At 41.2% G+C, this 18,931-nt stretch overlaps 1 protein-coding gene across 6 annotated transcripts; it reads left to right on the plus strand.

Annotated features, from left to right (window-relative positions):
• The first annotated feature begins 5,770 nt into the window (after positions 1 to 5,770).
• On the plus strand, positions 5,771 to 15,959 carry LOC121272184. Of its 6 annotated transcripts, none has more exons than XM_041178692.1 (4): positions 5,771 to 5,906; positions 5,999 to 6,061; positions 7,575 to 7,704; positions 14,294 to 15,959. In XM_041178692.1, the coding sequence occupies exons 3-4, from the start codon at positions 7,607 to 7,609 to the stop codon at positions 14,937 to 14,939; spliced, it is 744 nt and encodes a 247-aa protein (XP_041034626.1). In that variant the 5' UTR covers positions 5,771 to 5,906; positions 5,999 to 6,061; positions 7,575 to 7,606; the 3' UTR covers positions 14,940 to 15,959. The 6 variants fall into 6 exon arrangements, with proteins under 6 accessions (XP_041034626.1, XP_041034627.1, XP_041034625.1 ...); XM_041178693.1 differs by having other exon boundaries at positions 5,773 to 5,906; positions 5,976 to 6,061; XM_041178691.1 differs by having other exon boundaries at positions 5,775 to 5,906; positions 5,976 to 6,061; positions 7,586 to 7,704.
• The last annotated feature ends 2,972 nt before the right edge of the window (positions 15,960 to 18,931 follow it).

Raw genomic sequence — 18,931 nt, forward strand, 5'->3', positions numbered from 1 at the left:
TATGTAAAGGAGGATTTTGGAAGGAAAGGCGGGAAGTATATTCAGATCAGAAAGAACAAAAATGCTGAGATGAAGGTTGGAATGGCCAAGGATGAGAAATTGCTGAGTGCAGAGGTGAAGGGAAGAAAGCACAGATGATATCTCAATGAGAAATTTGCAGTGACATTTGGGTGGACAGAATAGGGGTTTTAAATTAGAAGAATGAAACATGGTGAGATGCTCAAAGGAGGAGGATTCCCCAGAGAAGAATTGAAAGAGACAAATCTATGATTTGGGCATAAAGCACAGGTGCATGAACACAGGAAACTGAGCGACACAAGTGGCGAGAATAAAAACATTAGAGTGTAAGCATTAGGAACAGCTATAAACAATACACCCCCTCGATATTGTTCCACTACTCAATATGTTCGTAGTTCATCTGCTGCCTCAGTTCCACTTCCCGCCCACTCCTTTGATTCCCTGAGGGAACAAAATTCTGCCTATGTTCACTTTGAATGTACTCAACAATGGAGCATCCAGAATCATTTGGGATAAATCATTTCAACGATTCACATCATTTGACTGAAGAATTGTCTCCTAATCTCACACCTGAATGATCGATCCCTTACCCGGAGATTGTGGCCTCATGTTCTAGATTCTACAGCCAGGGGAAGAAACTTATCAGTTTCAACCACGTCAAGCCCTTTCAGAAGCTTGTCTACTTCAATTTGATTACTTCTCATGCTTCTAAACTCCGGAGGGAATAGGTCCAACTTACTTACCTTTCTATCTTTGGATAACCCTAACCTCCCAGTTATCAATCTAATGAACTTTCACAGTACCATATGCAGTGCAATGATATCCTCTATACAGTATATTGACCAAAATTGCACACAGTACCCGAGCTGCGATCTCAAAAGAACAGGAGAAATACGAGTAGGAAACGAACATACGGCCGATCAAGCCTGCCCCAGAATTAAATAGGATCATGGCTGATTTTCAGATTCAACTCCACTCCTCCTCCCGCACCCCTCATCCTTTGATTCCCTGAGAGGCAAAAGGCACGTACATTTGTCATATGATTTCTTCATTGTTGTACTCCAAACTCCATGAAACAGGTGCCACATGTGACTTGCCTTCTTAATTGGTTTCTGCGCCTACATGTTAACTTCATTTGCTCCTTGTTTGAGTGCAATCAGGTCTCTCGCGACATCAGCTTTTAGACGTGCTGCGGCTCTTGGAATCATATCCCGCTTTTCTGGTCTTAATATCAAAGTGAATGACCTAACGCTTTCCCACGTTATGCTCAATCCGCCAACTTGTTGTGCACACTTGTAAACTGTCTAAATCTCTTTGAATCGTTTTTGAATCTGCTGACACCTTACATCTTCATCTAGCTTGGTATCATCAGTAAACCTGGACACAGTAATCAGTCTCTTAATTTAATTCTTTAATAGATTACAAATTCACGAGAACTCAGGACTGATCCTTGTGGCAAGCCGCAATTTGTATTTGCTATCCTCAAAATATTCCATGTATCCCTATTCTTAGCTTCCTTTCTGTTAACAAATCTTCTGTACATGCAAATATATTACCCACAATTCCATGAACTCTAATCGTGCATTAAACGTTTTCCTTGGGCACCTTACTTAATGTCTCCTGGAAATTTAAGTATGCATCTACTAGCTCCCCTTTATCTTCCCGACTATCTACATTGTCAAAACAACCTCTCATAAATGCGTCAAATGCATTTTCCTTTCGCAAAACCATGTTGATGTTCGATCATACTACGATTTTCTAAATGCATTGTTAAGGCTTCTTTCATTCTCGATTCCAAATTTTGCCCGACAACTTGTGTCAGACAAATTGTCTTGTTGTTCATTTTCTCCACCTCCCTACTTTCTTGAATAATGATGTTACATTTGCTAATATCCAGTCCGCTGGGACTTTTGAGGAACCTAGGGAATTTGGAATATCATAGGCAGAGCTTTCGCTATCTCTGGACTACATCTATTAGAGCCCTGAGATGTAAACTATCAGGTAGTGGAATTTTGTCAGATTTCAAACTCTGAAGTTGGTCCAATGATGTTTATCCAATTATACTAATTGCTTAAAGTTGCTCACTCCAATTAGCCACTTAGTTACCCTGAATTACTGTTGTGTCCTATACTGTGAATACAGACACAAAATATTTCTTCAACTTTTCTGCCATTTCATCACGCCCCATGATCATTTCTACTGATAAATCTACCAATTAAAATAACGAATATTCATCATCTGCCAAAATGGTAGATTAAATCTATTGTTCAAAGAAGCTGTTGAGTTGCAAAAGACTTTGAAGTAATGTTGATAAAGTGTAAATCTCTCTCTGTGTAGCCCTGTCATACACCAATAAGGCAGGTACAACACGGGTAGTACACTCAGGAAAGCTCCACCATATCGCCAAGGGTTTGTGCAAAACTCTGTAGATGGAAAGTACAGTCAGCGACATTTTTCACACAATCCCTGAACAATTACAGCTGGGATTAGATGCAAGGTAAACCTGTGTCTAGATTGGCCTGGCAAGTGCACTGACGGCAAGAATTGTACAGAACAGTTAGAGAGCAATGCCTGCTCTGCACTTCCCCAAAAATCAATCCGAATGCAAGTACGGTACAAGTTAGGTTTTGAGGTGAAATCATTTCTGACTAATGGGAAAAGAGTGTCCGTTGAATAGATAGATGTGACTTTCATTTATTCATCCAAATGTTGGTGTTTTCTAACTGCAGACCCTACAGAAGGAATGAGCAGCGGTCAGAGGGAAAGATGAATGAACGGCACCACAGCTAGGCTTGTCACTTTTTCCTTTGCCTCCCTTATTCCTTTCTGGGGTTATATAAAATTATCTTCCTAGACTTCCCAAGTGAAATGTGCCTGTTGTATCCAAATGTTCTTAATCCAGTTCACCGTCCGTGTCCTGAAATTAAAGGGAGTTTCTCACTCCTGATGGGCAATGGGCTTTTCAGACTAATGTGGGAGTTTGTGTGAATCAAACACCAGTTTATTGAAAACTATATCGCTGGCATGATATTTAAATGCTTTCCCGCGCTCACTTCATGAACCCGGTACTGCACCTGCCCTGGCAATGCCTATTAGGGAAGCGTAGGTGGACTCTTACTATGTATCAAAGCAATGCTGCACTTGTCTGTTATAGCTGGAAGAAACAGAATTGAGCGAACATCACTCTACATCTAACCCGTTCTGTGCGTGAATTGGAAGTGTTTGATTCGACATTATATAATGATGCTAGCCATTTACTCTCTCGTTAGCATTTGACTTTCTGATAAATGCCATGTGGTCATGTGATAATGGTGCTTAAACATTATCTTCCATTCCAGGCGAAACAGTAAATGAGGAACTCCTCACTCGGATTCCCCACACGTTCTATGTTCATCGGTTACCCAGAGTGCCGATTATTTCAGATATAAACTTCAGTCTATGTTGGCACCCAAAACAATTTTTATCCACAGAGAGAATTAAAATCCCAACATGTTTTATGAAAACGTTTGTCTCTGTCTCATCTAGACATTCTTAAAGGAATATCGAAAGTGCGAATCCCCGATCATGAGGCCCATGTGAAAAAAAAATGCAGGGGAACGATTGGGCCTCAGCCTCAGAGCCTTGGCTCTATCAGGAAAACAAAACTGATCAAGGAGAGCGGACGGTGGGAAAATAATTCAGGATATGGAGAAATGAGGGGAGAGTGGGATAAGCTGAGCTTCCCTTACAAAGGGCCAGCAAGACAAGAAGGGCCGAATTTCCTCGCTATTTACAGTAACAATGCTCAGATTCTATGATTCGCCATCTATTTCAGCAGAGGCCTCTTTTGGTCATTCATCTGAAGAACAGTTCCTGCAACATTACAGTAATCCTACACTACGATATATTCTATCATTGGGAGTTGTTGGATCAAATGCAAGAATCTGGGCTTTTAAATTTCTAACCTAGAAACGAGAACCGTAATGGAAAATTCATAATTATAGAATCTTGGAATCATAAATACAGAAGGGAGTTAATCGGCCAATGCTCTTTCCCTAGTTCTTTGGTACAATTCCTCAATCCCAAAACCCTGTCTTCTCCCATAACCTGCATGTTGAGTTGAACTCATATTTAACTCAAACAATTCATGTATCCACCATAGCAAAATGAATAGCCTCTGCTCATCTCACTCCGAGAATGTGAGTATTCACAGTTCATTATTAATTGTGTGGCATCATTAATTGTGTGCTTCACACCCTCAATTCCTTTCCAAGTTTCAATGGGTCTTCCACAGATGTCAGTCACTCAATGGTAGATGTCTCAGTTAGTTAATAAAAAATAATAAGAAATATGAACAGGACTGGGCTCTTCGGCATTTGGACTCTTCTCTGAGATTCAGTAAGACCTTGGTGAACATTTGAATCACCATACCTCTCTGTGCCCATATCCCCTATTGCCCAAAAAGAGCCATATTTATCTTGAATATGCTCATCACCGCCCACTGCGATAGAGAATTCCAAAGACTCAAAATTACCGAGTAAATACATTTCTACTCAACTTAGTTCTAAATGGCCAACTCCTTACCCTGAGACTGCACTCTCCAACCAAGACAACCAGCCTCTTGGTATTCACCTCTCGAGCCCTCAAGGCATTTTCTATCTTTCAATAAGATCACTCTTAATCCTTCTAAATTCCAGACTCGAAAAGGCGATTTTCCCTCAATAAAAGCGACAGTGCTCCCATTCGAAGAATTAATACCACTTTGCTGCACCTCATCTAAATCAAGGTTATTCATCCTTAGGTGAGAAGATCAAAATTCCATGGTGCACTCCAGATGTGGTCTCACAAAGGCCAATACAATTTCAACAATGCTTCCTTACTGTGATACTTCAATTCCATTATGACGAATGCTAACATACAATTTTCAATCCTAATTGCTTGTTGTATCTGCAACTTTACATGCTTTGTGTCCAAGAACTCCAAAGTGCATTGGAATACCAAAATTTTACACTCTCGCACTATTTGAAATTTATTCCCATTCCCATTCCGCTTGCCAAGTTGGATAATTTCACACTTCCTATTTCATCTGGCCCACCCTGCCTAACCATTTAACTTGTTCATCCATGTTCAGCCTATTTGTGCTTTCATCACGGCTTACTGTCTCACCTAGCCTTGTATCCTCAGTAAATTAGGAGCCATTAAACCTTGCTTCCTTATGTACGTCATTGATATTTCCTGCAAATACCTGGATCCAAAACTTATGAACCTTGTGGCACTCCATCTTGCCATCCTGAAAATGATCTGGTTGTTCTTATTCTTTGTTTGCTGTTCAGTAACCAATTCCCAATGTACTACCTGCAATCCAATTAGCCCGAATCTCTTGACATTAACTTTTCTGTAGCAACTCATTATGCCTTCTGAAAACCGAAATACGCTACATCCCCAACTTTCTCTCTTGTTTAGCCCATTAGTCACAGCCACATTCTTCATATATGAGTCCAGATATTGAACGTTTGTAAAATATTAAAGTATAGTAGGGGCATTTTATCTAGGCCTGGCCCTGTGTTCACCAAACATGAGTATTTTCGACCACGAGTCGTGGGCATGTTAATAGGGGGGTGATATGGATCTACCCCCTCCACAACTCTGTGGACTCTGAGGCCAACGTCATGCCCGCCTTGAATGAGATCAACGATTTCACAACAGTCAGTATCACAGTGGATGCAACATTTACCACATTACGTTATCAGGAGTTACATCTTGAAGCTACTTCAAGGACATAGTCTTGGCAAATTTAAGGTCATACGCATCAGCAGGCTCATTGAATTGCTGTTAAATACTGGGTAGGTGCATCTCTCTGTGACTCACAGATATCCAGACAGTGAAGACAAAGGGAGTGAAGATTGCAAGTAAGAGATCGAATTTTCGGTGTTTATATATATATATATTTTTAGCTCTTTCACACATTTGTCTCCCAGTAATTCCCCTTTGTCTATTCCAGATTACTCTCCTAGGTGAGGTATTGTGTCTTCAAAAGTTCTTTTTCACTTGCAGTGAAATCCAGGTAAAGTTTGACTCATTCCTCGAATAGCGAACAGTTTAATAGGGATATGATGGTGGATAAGGGGAAGTTTCAAGATTGGGAGCGATAGATATTACCTGGGCAATGTTATTAAGGGATATAGAATCAAGGCAGAAAAGATTCAATGAAATGGTGAACTAGCGTGAGGGGCTGAATCGCCTGTTCCAGTTCAAACGTTCATATTTGATTATTGCAGCCATTGTTTTCACTTTGTGAGGACCACAGGATTCTGCTCCCTTCCAAGTACAATGTAGCAATATTATTTAGTACTGAAAACTAACATGCCAATGGAACGTATTAAGTAGTAACTCAAGAAGTGGATCCATTGTGGACACAAAACAAATGTGTAAGTACATAGTTACACTATGACAACTCCTCGTTCCTAAGAGCACCAGAAATATAATATTTTATGGAAATAAACTGAATTTCAATTCAAATTTATATGGAGATGATGTTTTCCACACTGTGGAAAGTCTCTCTCTCCAACATTTGTTGGGCAGAATCACACCTAATATTAAGGAAGCATCTTACTCCAACTCCATAAAACTTAAAGCCATAGATTTTTCTAAAATGACAAACTGGTTGAAAAGAAAACAGACAGAAGATACCAGTTTCCAATTCAGAAATAATCTGAATGTACACAGTGTGCATGCATATGAACAGTGCGAGGTATTTGGTCCCTGGATTAAATGAACCAGCAATCGGTTAAGCAGTAACTCCAGCAGATACGAAATGAAGCTAACTTAATATCCGAATAAACCATAACTGTTTCAGAAGAAGAAAAGCAAATTTAAAGTGCGATGCAAATATTTCTTTTTTGCAGATTCTGCATTCAGCAGATATTTACAAAGTCCCATCTCAGTTGCTCTAGAAATAGAGATTCTGCGTTGGGTGTCGGGAAATAACCTTTGCAAAGAACAAAAAAAAAAACTGCGGATGCTGGAAATCCAAAACAAAAACAGAATTACCTGGAAAAACTCAGCAGGTCTGGCAGCATCGGCGGAGAAGAAAAGAGTTGACGTTTCGAGTCCTCATGACCCTTCGACAGTTCTGTCGAAGGGTCATGAGGACTCGAAACGTCAACTCTTTTCTTCTCCGCTGATGCTGCCAGACCTGCTGAGTTTTTCCAGGTAATTCTGTTTTTGCAAAGAACACTTCATTTTAATGAGATTTCGTGTTGTTTTTTCCTTTGCTTGACCTACACCACATATAAAATGATTTCATTATAAAACACATGTAGAGAAATGCAAAAGACTGCACACAAAGGCAAAAACTTCCAGACATGACGGTTTACTTATGCTGAACGTGCAGAAAGCGCATCGGACTTGAAGTATTTATTGAAATCTCCCTCTAAATGGGGACTGTGATCTCACGATCTTGTGCTATTTTTTTCTGCAAGTATGAACTGCGATCAGTCGGTGTCTCAATGCACTTCTCAGTGAATGATTATTGTTACTGGAAACCATTTCATACCATTGAGCTGATCCTTATTTAGTTCTGTTTCAGGACCTCCTGAGCTGATCCGCCATGAAATCTGTCTCTCTCCTCGTTCTCGCTTTTCTCTGTGCCCGCAAATTGGATGCAACTGAACTAAACGATGAAGTTTTAGCTAAAATTGTCAATGAGTAAGTGTTCCGTAATTCAGTGTCTTTCTTCAAACAATCACATTTCTGCGATTTTTCTATCTCTTTCCAGATAATGTGCAAAGTCACAGTTACTGACAAAATTCTAAATGGAAGGGCTTCAAGTATTGGGTACTGGGGACATGAGGCTATACTCTGTACCATTAATTGTGGTACAGTTTTGGTGCCCTCTCAACACTGAATCACAAGGTTCTGGGTTCAAGACTCACTCAAGGGCTTAAGCACAAAAATCTTCAATCAACATCAGAAAATGTTTAACTGGCAATCACGTTGGTGTCTGTGAGAGTTAGCTGTGCACCAATTGTTGTTGCTTTCCCCATATTACAGCAGTAACTATACTTCAAAGTTGTTACAATGGCTATAAACAGTTTGACTCAAGAAGTGCTCTCAAGTATATGTCTTTCATGCTTCATGCCTTTCTGTATTTCAAAAAAGAGCGGGGAGACTTCATTTTGAAAAGCACGTAGAGTGCAGGGATAGCGGGGAGATTTCATTTTAAAAAGATTGCGGAGAGTAGGGAGAATTAATTTTTAAAAAGAACGCAGGGGAGACTTCATTTTAAAAAGAGTGCAGAGAGCGGGGAGAACTCAGTTAAAAAGAGCACGGAGCCTTTGCAAAAGTTCGTTATAAAAAGAACGCAGAGAGTGGGGAGACTTCATTTCAAAAAGAGTACGGAGAGCAGGGAGATCCCACTTTAAAAAGTGCAGGGAGACTTCATTTCAAAAAAAGCAGGGAGATTTCACTTTTGAAAGAGTGCGGAGAGCGAGGAGACTAAATTTTAAAAAGAGCGGGAGAGCAGGTGTGGAGTAACGTCATGAACCACAATGTGCTGCAAGTGCAGGGAAAGCAGTTGATCGGTGACTGGGATTGGTGAGTATTTCAGGTCTTTAAAGTAAATGTAAGGCCTTCAGTTTGTGTTTCGGTCTCTAGCCTGTTTCTTTTTTTCTCAAAAATAGCTTGCTAAGTATAAGACCAATACTGGTGTAGAGAGTGGGTAATTTTTCATATGTAAAGAGCAGGGATACTAGAGTAATTAATTAATAAATCAAATAAAATATGATAGTGATGGAAGGACGTGTGATGTGTTGCTGCTGCAGCATGTGGTGTGCTGCTGGACACCAAGGTGACCCAGAGCAAACACATCTGTAGTAAGTGCTTGCAGGTCGAGCAACTTTAGATCCGAGTTGAGGAGCTGGAGTCCAAGCTGCAAGCATTGCGCCACATCAGGAAGGGGGCAAGTTACCTGGACCCTTTGTTCCAGGAGGCAATCACACCCCTCAGGTTAGGTAATTCCAGTTTGTTCTGTGATCAGGGACAGGAGGGTGCGAAACCAGATGAGGCAGGTATGGGGACCTGGAGGTTAGCATTCGAGGAGCCTTGGCCCCTGCAATTGTCCAACACATATGAGGTTTTTGCAAGCTGTGTAGACGAGAGTTGCGACTGCAGGGAGGATGAATGAATGGAGGATGGCACCGTGGTACAGGGAGACATTCAAGTGGGGCGAGGAAATAGGAGGAAGGGGACAGCATAATAAGGGGGATAGATATTGTTCTTTGCAGCCATGAGCGTGAGTTCTGTTGCCTGTGTTGTCTGCCTGGTACCAAGGTTAAGAACATCTCCTCAGGGCTGGAGAGGAACTTGGATTGGAAGGGGAGGAATCTTGTTGTCGTTGTCCATATTGGTACCAACGACATTTGTAGGACTGGGAAGGAGGCTCTGCTGATAGAATTTGAACAGTTAGGAGCTAAATGAAAAAGCAGAAACTCCAAGGTAATAATCTCGGGATTACTACCTAAACCATGGGCAAACTGTCATGATTAAATAAAATCAAGGAGTTAAATGGGTGGCTCAGAGGTTGGTGTGGGATGAATGGGTTTCAGTTCATCGGGCACTGGCACCAGTACTGGGATGCAAGACAGCTATTCCAGTGGGACAGGCTTCACTTGAACCATGCTGGCTCCAGTGTCCCGGCGAATCAAATAACTAGGGCTGTAGAGAAGGCTTTAAACTAAATGGAAGTGGTGGGGTGGCGGTTTGGAGGGGGTACGTAGGCTTATAAAGCAAAAGAATATGGCAGCTTTGCAGGACAGCTATTTAGGTAATGATGCCCAGAGTGTGACAGGAAAATAAAGAGTGCACAAATATATTATCAAAGTAGATACCAGGGTCAAAGGAGGAAAATGATAAAAAGGCATATTAATAGTTCTTTACTTAAATGCACGTAGTACTTGGAACAAAATAAATGAATTAATGGCACAAATAGAGGTAAATGGATATAGTCCTATAGCCATTATGGAGATAAGGTTACAAGGAGATCAAAGCTAGGAACTAAATATTCAGGGGCATGTGACTTTTTGAAAAGTCTGGCAGGAAGGAAAGGGTATTCAGGTACTTTTGTTAGTACGAGATGGAATAAGTATGATAGAAAGAAATGACATTGAGTTAAGAAATAATAAGGTGAAGAAGGCACATTTGGGCATAGTCTATAGGCCCCCTAACAGTAGCTACAATGTAGGACAGAGACTAGATCAGGAGATAATGAGGGTATGTAAAGAAAGCAGTACATTAATCATGGGTGACTTTAATCTTCATGTAGAATGGGAAAAGCAAATTGTCAGAGATAGCCATGAGCAAGAATCCATAGGGTGTATTCGGGACAGTTTCCTGGAACAATATGTTGTGGATCAAACAGGGATAAGGCTATTTTGGATCTGGTGAGGTGTAATAATGCAGGCTTAATAAATGATCTCAAAGTAAAAGATCCCCTAGGAAAAAATGACCATATCATAGTAGAATTTAACATTCAGTTTGAGACTGAGAAACTTGGGTTGGAAGCAACTGTGATAAAATTACATAAGGGTAATTGCAAATTAATGAGGGAATATTTGGCTGGAGTGGACTGTGGAAGGTGTTTAGCAGAATAGGCAGCTGATTGACAATGGCAGATGTTTAAAAAAAAGTACATTACTCACAACAAAGATATATCCCAGTGAGGAAGAAGGATTCTAGGGAGGGGATAAACCAACCAATGTTAATTGAGAAAGTTAAGGATAGTATCAAATGGAATGAAAATACTTAAAATGTGGCAAAGATTAATGGTAAGGCAGCTAATTTGGAATGTTTTAAAAGCCAACAAAAGATGGCCAAAAAATATAAAGACGGAGAAAATAAACTTTGAGGTTAAACTAGCAATTAATATAAAAACCGACAGTAAGAGATTCTTTAAATATATAAAAAGGAAGAGGGAGGCCAAAGTGAACATAGCCTTCACAGGGAATGAGCTGGGGAGATAATAATGGGTTAGCAGGAAATAGCAGAAGAGTTGAATAAATACTTTGCACCAGCCTTCATGGTAGAAGACACGAATAGCATTCCAAAAATGCTGAATGACCAAGGGGAAAAAGGAGTCGTGGGTGGGATGGGGTTTGGGAGGAGGACATGAATGCGATAAGTAGCATTAGAGAAAAAGTACTGGGGAAATTAATGTGGCTGAAGACCGATAAATGCCTTGGACCTGATGGGTTGCATCCTAGGATATTAAAGGAAATAATTACTGAGACAGTGGATGCACTGGTAGTAATATTCCAAGAAAAGTCCCAGAGGATTAGAAAACTGCCAATGCAACACCCTTAGTCATGAAAGGAGGGAGACAAAGAACAGGTAACTGTAGTCCAGTTAGCTTAAAAGCCGCCATTGGGAAAATGTTAGAGTCGACTCTAAAAGAAGTTAGAGCAGAGTATTTAGAAATGCACAATATTATGAAGCAGAGTCAGCATGGCTTCATGAAGGGGAAAGAAGGGGAAATCATGCCTGACAAATTTATTAGAATTCTTTGAGGAGGTAACAAGCAGGATAGATGTAGATAAACCATGGATGTAATATATTCGGATTTTCAAAAGGCATTTGATTCGGTACTGCACATAAGGCTACTTAATAGAATAAGAAACCATGGCGTTGGGTGAAGTATATTAGCATAGATAGAGGATTGGCTAACGAATAGAAATGAGTTGGTATAAGGGGGAAATTTTCAGGATGGCAACTTGTAACTTGTGGAGTGCCACAGGGATCAGTGCTGAGGCAACAATTGTTTACAATATCGATTAATAACTTGGATGAGGGAAGTGAATGCACTGTAGCCAAGTTTCTGGATGACATAAAAATGGTGTGAAGGCAAACAGTAAGGATGACATAAAGGGTCCACGGAGGGAGGTAGACAGGTTAGGTGAGTGGGCATAAACATGGCAGATGGAATATAATGAGGGAAAATGTGAAGTTATGCACGTTTGCAGGATGAATAGAAGAGCTGAATATATTTAAGTGAAGAAAGATTGCAGAAAGGTGCAACACAGAGGGATTTGGGTGTCCTTGTGTATGAATCACAAAAATTTAACATACAAGTTCAGCAGGTAATAAGGAAAGCAAATGGGAAGTTGGCCTTTATTTCAAAGGAAATGGAGTATAAAAACAGGGAAGTCTTGCTAAAACTATACAAGACTAATTAGACCTCACCTAGAATACTGTGAACAACTTTGGTCCCCTTATTTAAGAAAACATATACTCGCATTGGAGGCAGTCCAGCAAATGTTCATTAGGTTGATCGCGGGTATGGAGGGACTTTCTTATGAGGAAAGGTTGAGTGGGTTGGGCTTGTACTCAACCGAGTTTAGAAGAATGAAAGGCGACCTTATTGAAACATATAACATTCTTATGTTGCTTGACAGGATAGATGCTGAGAGGTTGTTTCCCATGTGGGAGAGCCGACAACTAGAGGGCATACTCTCAGAGTAAGGGGGCGCCCATTTAAGGCAGAGATGAGTAGGAATTTCTCCTCTCAGAGGATAGTGAATCGGTGGAATTCTTTGCAGCAGAGGGCTGTAGAGGTCGTTCAGTATATTCAAGGCTGAGATAGAGAAATTTTTAATCAGTTACGGAATCAAGTGCTATGGAGTAAAGGCAGGAAAGTGGAATTGAGGATTATCAGATCAGCCATGATCTCATTGAATGGTGGAGCAGACTCTACGGACTGAATGGCCTACTTCTGCTCCTAGGTCTTATGGTCATCTTACAGTCTTGTGGTATTTCTTTCTGTTCTGCTTCCTCTCTTTCCATTATGTTCTTTTGCTCCCTCCTTTTCTTTCTGATTTCTTTCTTTTTCTTTCTTTCTGCCTCCCTCTCTTTCCTTCTTCCTGTTTCTCTGTCCTTCTGCCCTCTTTCGTCAATTCTTTATTTAATTTTTTTCTGATGTTTTTCTCTGTCTTTTTCTGTCTTCCTGTCTTTCTTTCGTTCTTTCTCATCTGTCTCTTCTCCCAAAAATGTAATGACCGAAGCTTCACGCTAACTAATGAAATTATTGACACAGACTCGATTGGATTCCTGAACGCATTCAACACTCTGAGCCTCAGTAACCCCCGAGGTAAAATCGTCTACCTCAGTAATAACCATAAATAAATAACCCAAACGTTTGTGGCGTTGTGTAGCGCAATAACACACCAGGTGAGATCAGGTAACTACGCTCAGGGACGGAACCTGGGAATTTCCTGATGTTTCCGGGTCTTTACACCTGGCATCAATCAGCTGTGTGGGAAAACTATCTCGTCCCTGGTAGCTCTATGCTGTCAGTGGAGCTTTGAGGCTGGAAAGCTGTTGATAGAACAGGAGTGAGATGGGGAATCTGATAACACTGACGAGTTTGTCTAACAGCTGTTGTGGGCAACCATTTAAAAATACTGACATTACAGCAAATTAATGACAGTTTGACAATGCATCCATTAATCTCGACCAGCCTGTATGAATTGCTTAAAAGTTAATCTAACGGTTTTTTGTGAAATAAAAGTGGCTAGCTGTAACAGGAATGGCACCGCCTCAGAGCTCGTGGACGGATTATATCAGCAGCTGCTAACCCAAAAGTTTCTCAAAGATATTCTTTGTGGTATTGAGATGCAGATCAAGGGAAATTGTGTTGCATGGATTAAAAAAATCGTCACTGACCGACATGACGCAAATAATAATGAAAGGTTAATTTTCTGATTAAAAGATTAGAAAGCACGAACTAACATTCATAATGCGCTTTTCTCGACTTCAGGTGCCCTTTTCGGCCATAGAGCCAACAAATTACTGCTGAAGTATTTTCACTATGTTAATTTAAGAGAAGCGATAGCTAATTTACAATACCTCGCAATCAGCAATCAGATGTAATGGTATAGGATGTGCATTAAGGATTGCCCAGGAGACGGGTGAAACCTCTCCTGCTCTTTTGCTCGCAGCGCCATGCAACGTTCCGAGGTAAACAATTTTCCCATTTCATCCCAAAATTGGCAGTTCCGAATGGCCAGCAGTTCCTTAGTCCTGGGTCTGGAACTTTAGCCTTGATCAGAGAGCGATTGGAACGCTTACACAGTGAAAGATTTCTTGTTTGGGAGGGGAGATAACGACTTTGAACGTTCTTATTGTAGCAACTTGCAACTCTGACATCTGGATATTGTGGGGTGGGGAGCGAGGGAGCACAGAGTGATTTATCCTTAGCTTCAGGAGTTGGCTCGACATCTTACTCTATCACTTTCTCTCCTGGTAGTTTCCGCAAGGCCCAGCAGAAAGATTATAAACAGTTCTCCTTTCTCCTCGCTTTGAATCCTAAGCAGTGCAACGCTTACGAGGACAACTTGTACATCAATGCTAACATCAGCAGTGGGAAGCCACACATCGATAAATCTCCAAACAGCTTTACTGCGCCGCTGAATTACATTGCAGTTTACCCAGATCCAGGCAAAATTTGTTCCGAATATAAGATATTGTTCATGAAACGTGAAAACCAGCGCGTGGCAGTGTGGTTTGCAAATAATGTCCAGTCTTTGAAAAACGGAGGGTGTGTAATATTCTACACCGAAAACACTCCGTGCACCAAGAAATGTTTCAGTGGAAAACATTTTAAAGACATTACTGAGCCTCTCCTGGACCATCCATTTGACACTTGGAGAACCGATAATAATACCACGATTCACAAATACTTTGTTTATGGGCAAGTGTACAGGTGCGATCAGGGAAACAAGCCAAGAATCATTCACCATTTCAGGTGTTTAGATGAATTTGAAATCGACCCCGCAGGTAGCTTCCTCTTCCGAAAATGTAGCGAGAATAAACTGAGCTGTCGCCGATGTGATAAAAATAATGATTATTGTGTAAACCTTGAAATAAAAGAAAAAAGCCCTGTTTCGCCTTGAACGTTCCCATTCCCCCTCGATCGTGTACGTTTTCCTGCTCTGCACTTATTCTGGTTACCGTTCACTCCTTGTATAGTCCTGATTTTCTTTACTGTGTCATTATCCATCACTGTCCACGCCACATTTTCATACGACACAGACTCTCCTACATCATCCATTCTGCTACTCGATATATTCTCCTGTCTCTGGACATGCCGTTCTCTCTTGTGCATTCCATACAATCCTGAGAAGATCCACGCAGTACACTCACCCCACGCTGATACTTGCCAAACTTGCTCAATACCTCGCCCATAGAGGATTCTCCCGTTACACAGAATTCTCCACTCTTGATTATCGAACAGACCGTCCACCTATCCTCACACACTCCTATCTCGTAAGCTGTTCATCCATGCTCACCCCTCAGCCACTCTTCTCATCCACGGACTCTGCTCCAGTACAGTCCCTATCACATGGAATCCTCTACAGTACATCCCAAAACCATTCAATCAGTGCACACTACTGGACTCCCTGTTCCATTCCATCCTCTCTTTCAAACTGTCATACATTCTCATTCAAAAAATATTGATCAAAATCACTTTCCACCTGCACACATCCCCTCCAGGTCACTCCCAATGCACAGTCCATTCCATTACACTATCTGAATACACATTCCTTCCGTACAGTCATTTTCATGTGATTTCTATTCTCACACACGAGACCTTTACTTTTAGAATTCTGCCTCCTGTACATTTTCCCTGTACTCGGACATTGCCACTTTCCATTCATCTCCACAAGAATCTCAGTCCCTCTATCCAGAGACTCTTCTCCTTAATCTGCATTCCAATTGCCTGCAATGTACAACTTGGCTGACACAAACGAGTAAACGCTAATCCTTAAGTCGCCGAACTATATTGCTGGAAGTTGCCGTCGGTTTTTGAAAAATGCAATCCATTTAAATGAGAAAGAAGCAACAGTTGAGCTCAGTAGGATTTTTTTTTTTTTGCATTATTCGCTGCTTCGCAATAAACCTTCAGTTGCAAACATGTTGATTACTGTTTTCATTTCTGTCAAACTGGGAGTCTAATTTCAGGACTAGAGGAACAAGCGAGCCGATGGACAGGCCGTAAGCAGGACAGGAGAAGCATTCAGTGACATTGCGTCAACATTCTTCTGATGTTAGTTACCACATTGTACCAAAGCCCAGCCCGAACAGATGAATAGAACCGGGCTGACAGGCTTACCATACAAAACACCTAAACACTGTAAAGCAAACAAACTGAAACTTGTGTCTTTATCGTTGGGAAACCTCACACGCCCCTTGGCAAGAGTGCAAACAATTCATTCCGAAGCAAGACAAATGTAGGAAAGCGGTGGGCTTTTGCATAGATTATTAGGGGGGAAAAAAAGGTGTGCAAGGGGCCGTGCTTGACAGATGTTCTAAGTCCAGGCTGTTCGAAGTATTATTGGCGAAGGAATAAAAGCGAAATGGTGGCCAGAGTCAAAATAATGGGAAGGGCGGCCGTGGGGGTGGGTGATGGTGGTGGTGGTGTGGGCAGAATGGTCATGTAACTGGACTTGTAACCAAACACGGTATTGAATACGGATTCATAATCCCTTCAGGGCAGCTCGCTTAATTTCAGTTCAAGCAATAAATCTGGAATCCAAATATAGTGTCAGTAATGGTGACCAAGAAGCTATCATTCATTGTCATAAATATCCAACTACTTCCCTAATGCCCTTTTAGGAAGGACATATACCATTCTTACACGGTCTGGTCTACATGTGACTCCAGATTCACTGGGTTGGATGTGGTTGGCAATGTGGTTGGCTCGTCACTACCCTCTGCAATGGAATAAAAAGACACTTAACTCGAGGGCAACTAGGGATGGGCGATAAGTGTTGGCCTTGTCAGTGATGCCCACAACCATGCAAAAATACATAAAAACAATTCAACAGTCCCGGAGGTTTGGATTCAGCACCCGACGGGAGGCTACAGAAAGAAAAATCGTTGAAGTCATTTGGAAGAAAAGGTGATAATTTTAATCATAAAGTTTTAAGAATGTTGTGAAATAATTGCAGAAATGAAACACTTCACCACGCTCGCTATCCTGCGGGTAGGAAGTGAAGGGGTTAGTCCACAGGAAGTCATGGAGCGACATTACCAGAGGCCAAACTGAGAAGAGAGTTTCCTACGCAGAGACAACGACAAAGGAAGGTAGAAGCGTGAATTTTTCAGTGAATGATGCCGATGGGTCCTAGAGATAGTGACAGGCTAGACTAAGTATGGTGTGTTTAAGAAAGAGAGGGGCGAGTAAGAAAGTGCGAGAGGGGTCAGGGAACTGCAGAAGGGATCGAATAGAAATGTCACCTACAGAAGTACACAAACAAGTACAGATATATAAATATTTGAGAAGTAGAGAGCAGTGAGTGATATAGAGTGGCACCAGCAGAGAAAGTTAAAGGCTCCAACAGACGGTTATAGAGAAAGTATAACTGAGTACAGAGATACAGAGAGACACCAGTAAAGCGGAATGGTTAAAATACAGGCAGCTACAGCAGCAACAACAGAGGGAGATGGAAATAACTGTAAAAGATATTATAATTAACAGATGGACAAGTACATAAGGAAATCAGTAAAAGCGTTGCAAGGTACAGTGAATAAGCACCACTATAGAAAGACAATAGTAGAGGTCAATAGACGTGTGCGTGTGTTTGTGTTTGCGTAAGTGTGTGTGTGTGTGTGTGTGTGTGTTTAATTTTGGCTGGGTGGATGATTTCTTGTGTGTGTGTTTTTGTGTGTGTGGAGAATTAGGCGTTCAGCTTTGCGTTTGTGTTGATACAGGCCTGCAGGAATGTGCATTTTATTCTATATGTGAATGTGGAAGTGCAGGTCTGTTTTTGCATGGGGGAGCCTGTTAGGCAGTGTGTGGAAAATAGTGTTCCACTGGGGTCTATACAGGTGGCGTGAATTGGCATAAGACCATAAGAACATAATGAGACAAGAAAAGGAGCAGTAGTAGACCATTCGGCCCTTTGAAATACTCTTCCATTGAATACAATCATGGTTTATCTGATTGTGGCCTTAACTTCACTTTGCTGCATGCTCAAAACCCACTCTCCCTCCATATAGACCTGAACGCCATGTAACTAAAAAAAAACCTGTCAAATTCAGCCTTAAATATATTCAATGAACCAGAAGCCTTAAACATATTCAATGAACCAGCCTCCATTGCTCGCTGGAGTATAGAATTCCAAACACTAATGATCCACTTTGAGAAGAAATTCCTCCTCCTCATCATCGTAAGTGGGAGAGTCATTATTTTCAAATAGTGGCCCCTAATGCTAGACCCCACAACTAACCCACCAAGCCAAGCCCTCTCAGAATCTTGGGTTCCATAAGATCACCTCTCATTCTTCTCCAATGGACATGGGCCCAATCTGCCCAACCATTCGTCCTAAAACAAATCCCACATCCCAGAAATCAGCCTAGCAAAACATCTCTGACCAGCTTGCAATGCAAGTGTATCCCTCCTTATGTATGCTAACCAAAACTGCACAGAGTATTCTAGGGGTGATCTCCCTAATCCGCTCTGTAGTCGTGGCAAGACATCCCTACTTATATACCCCAAACCACTTACAGTAAAGGCCAACATTATGTTTGCCTTTCCAATTACTTGCTGTTACTACATGCTGACTTTTTGTGATTCATATACAAGGGCACCCTGGTTCCTCTGTACCGCAACATTCCCCGATCTCTCTCCATTTAAACAGTATACTTCTTTTCCATTCTTCCTGCCAAAATGGACAACACACATTTTCCCACGTTATAATTAATCTACTAAATTTTGCCCACTCATTCAACCTATCTACATCCATTTGCAGCCTCGTTGAATCCTCCTCACACCTCTTTTTACTATCTATTTTCGTATCAACAACAAGTTTTGCTACAATATACTCTGCCCTTCATCTAAGTCAATACTATAGATCATAAATCATAGCGCATAAATAGTTGA

Source organism: Carcharodon carcharias, chromosome 33 (assembly GCF_017639515.1).
Source record: "Carcharodon carcharias isolate sCarCar2 chromosome 33, sCarCar2.pri, whole genome shotgun sequence".
Taxonomy (NCBI): domain Eukaryota; kingdom Metazoa; phylum Chordata; class Chondrichthyes; order Lamniformes; family Lamnidae; genus Carcharodon; species Carcharodon carcharias.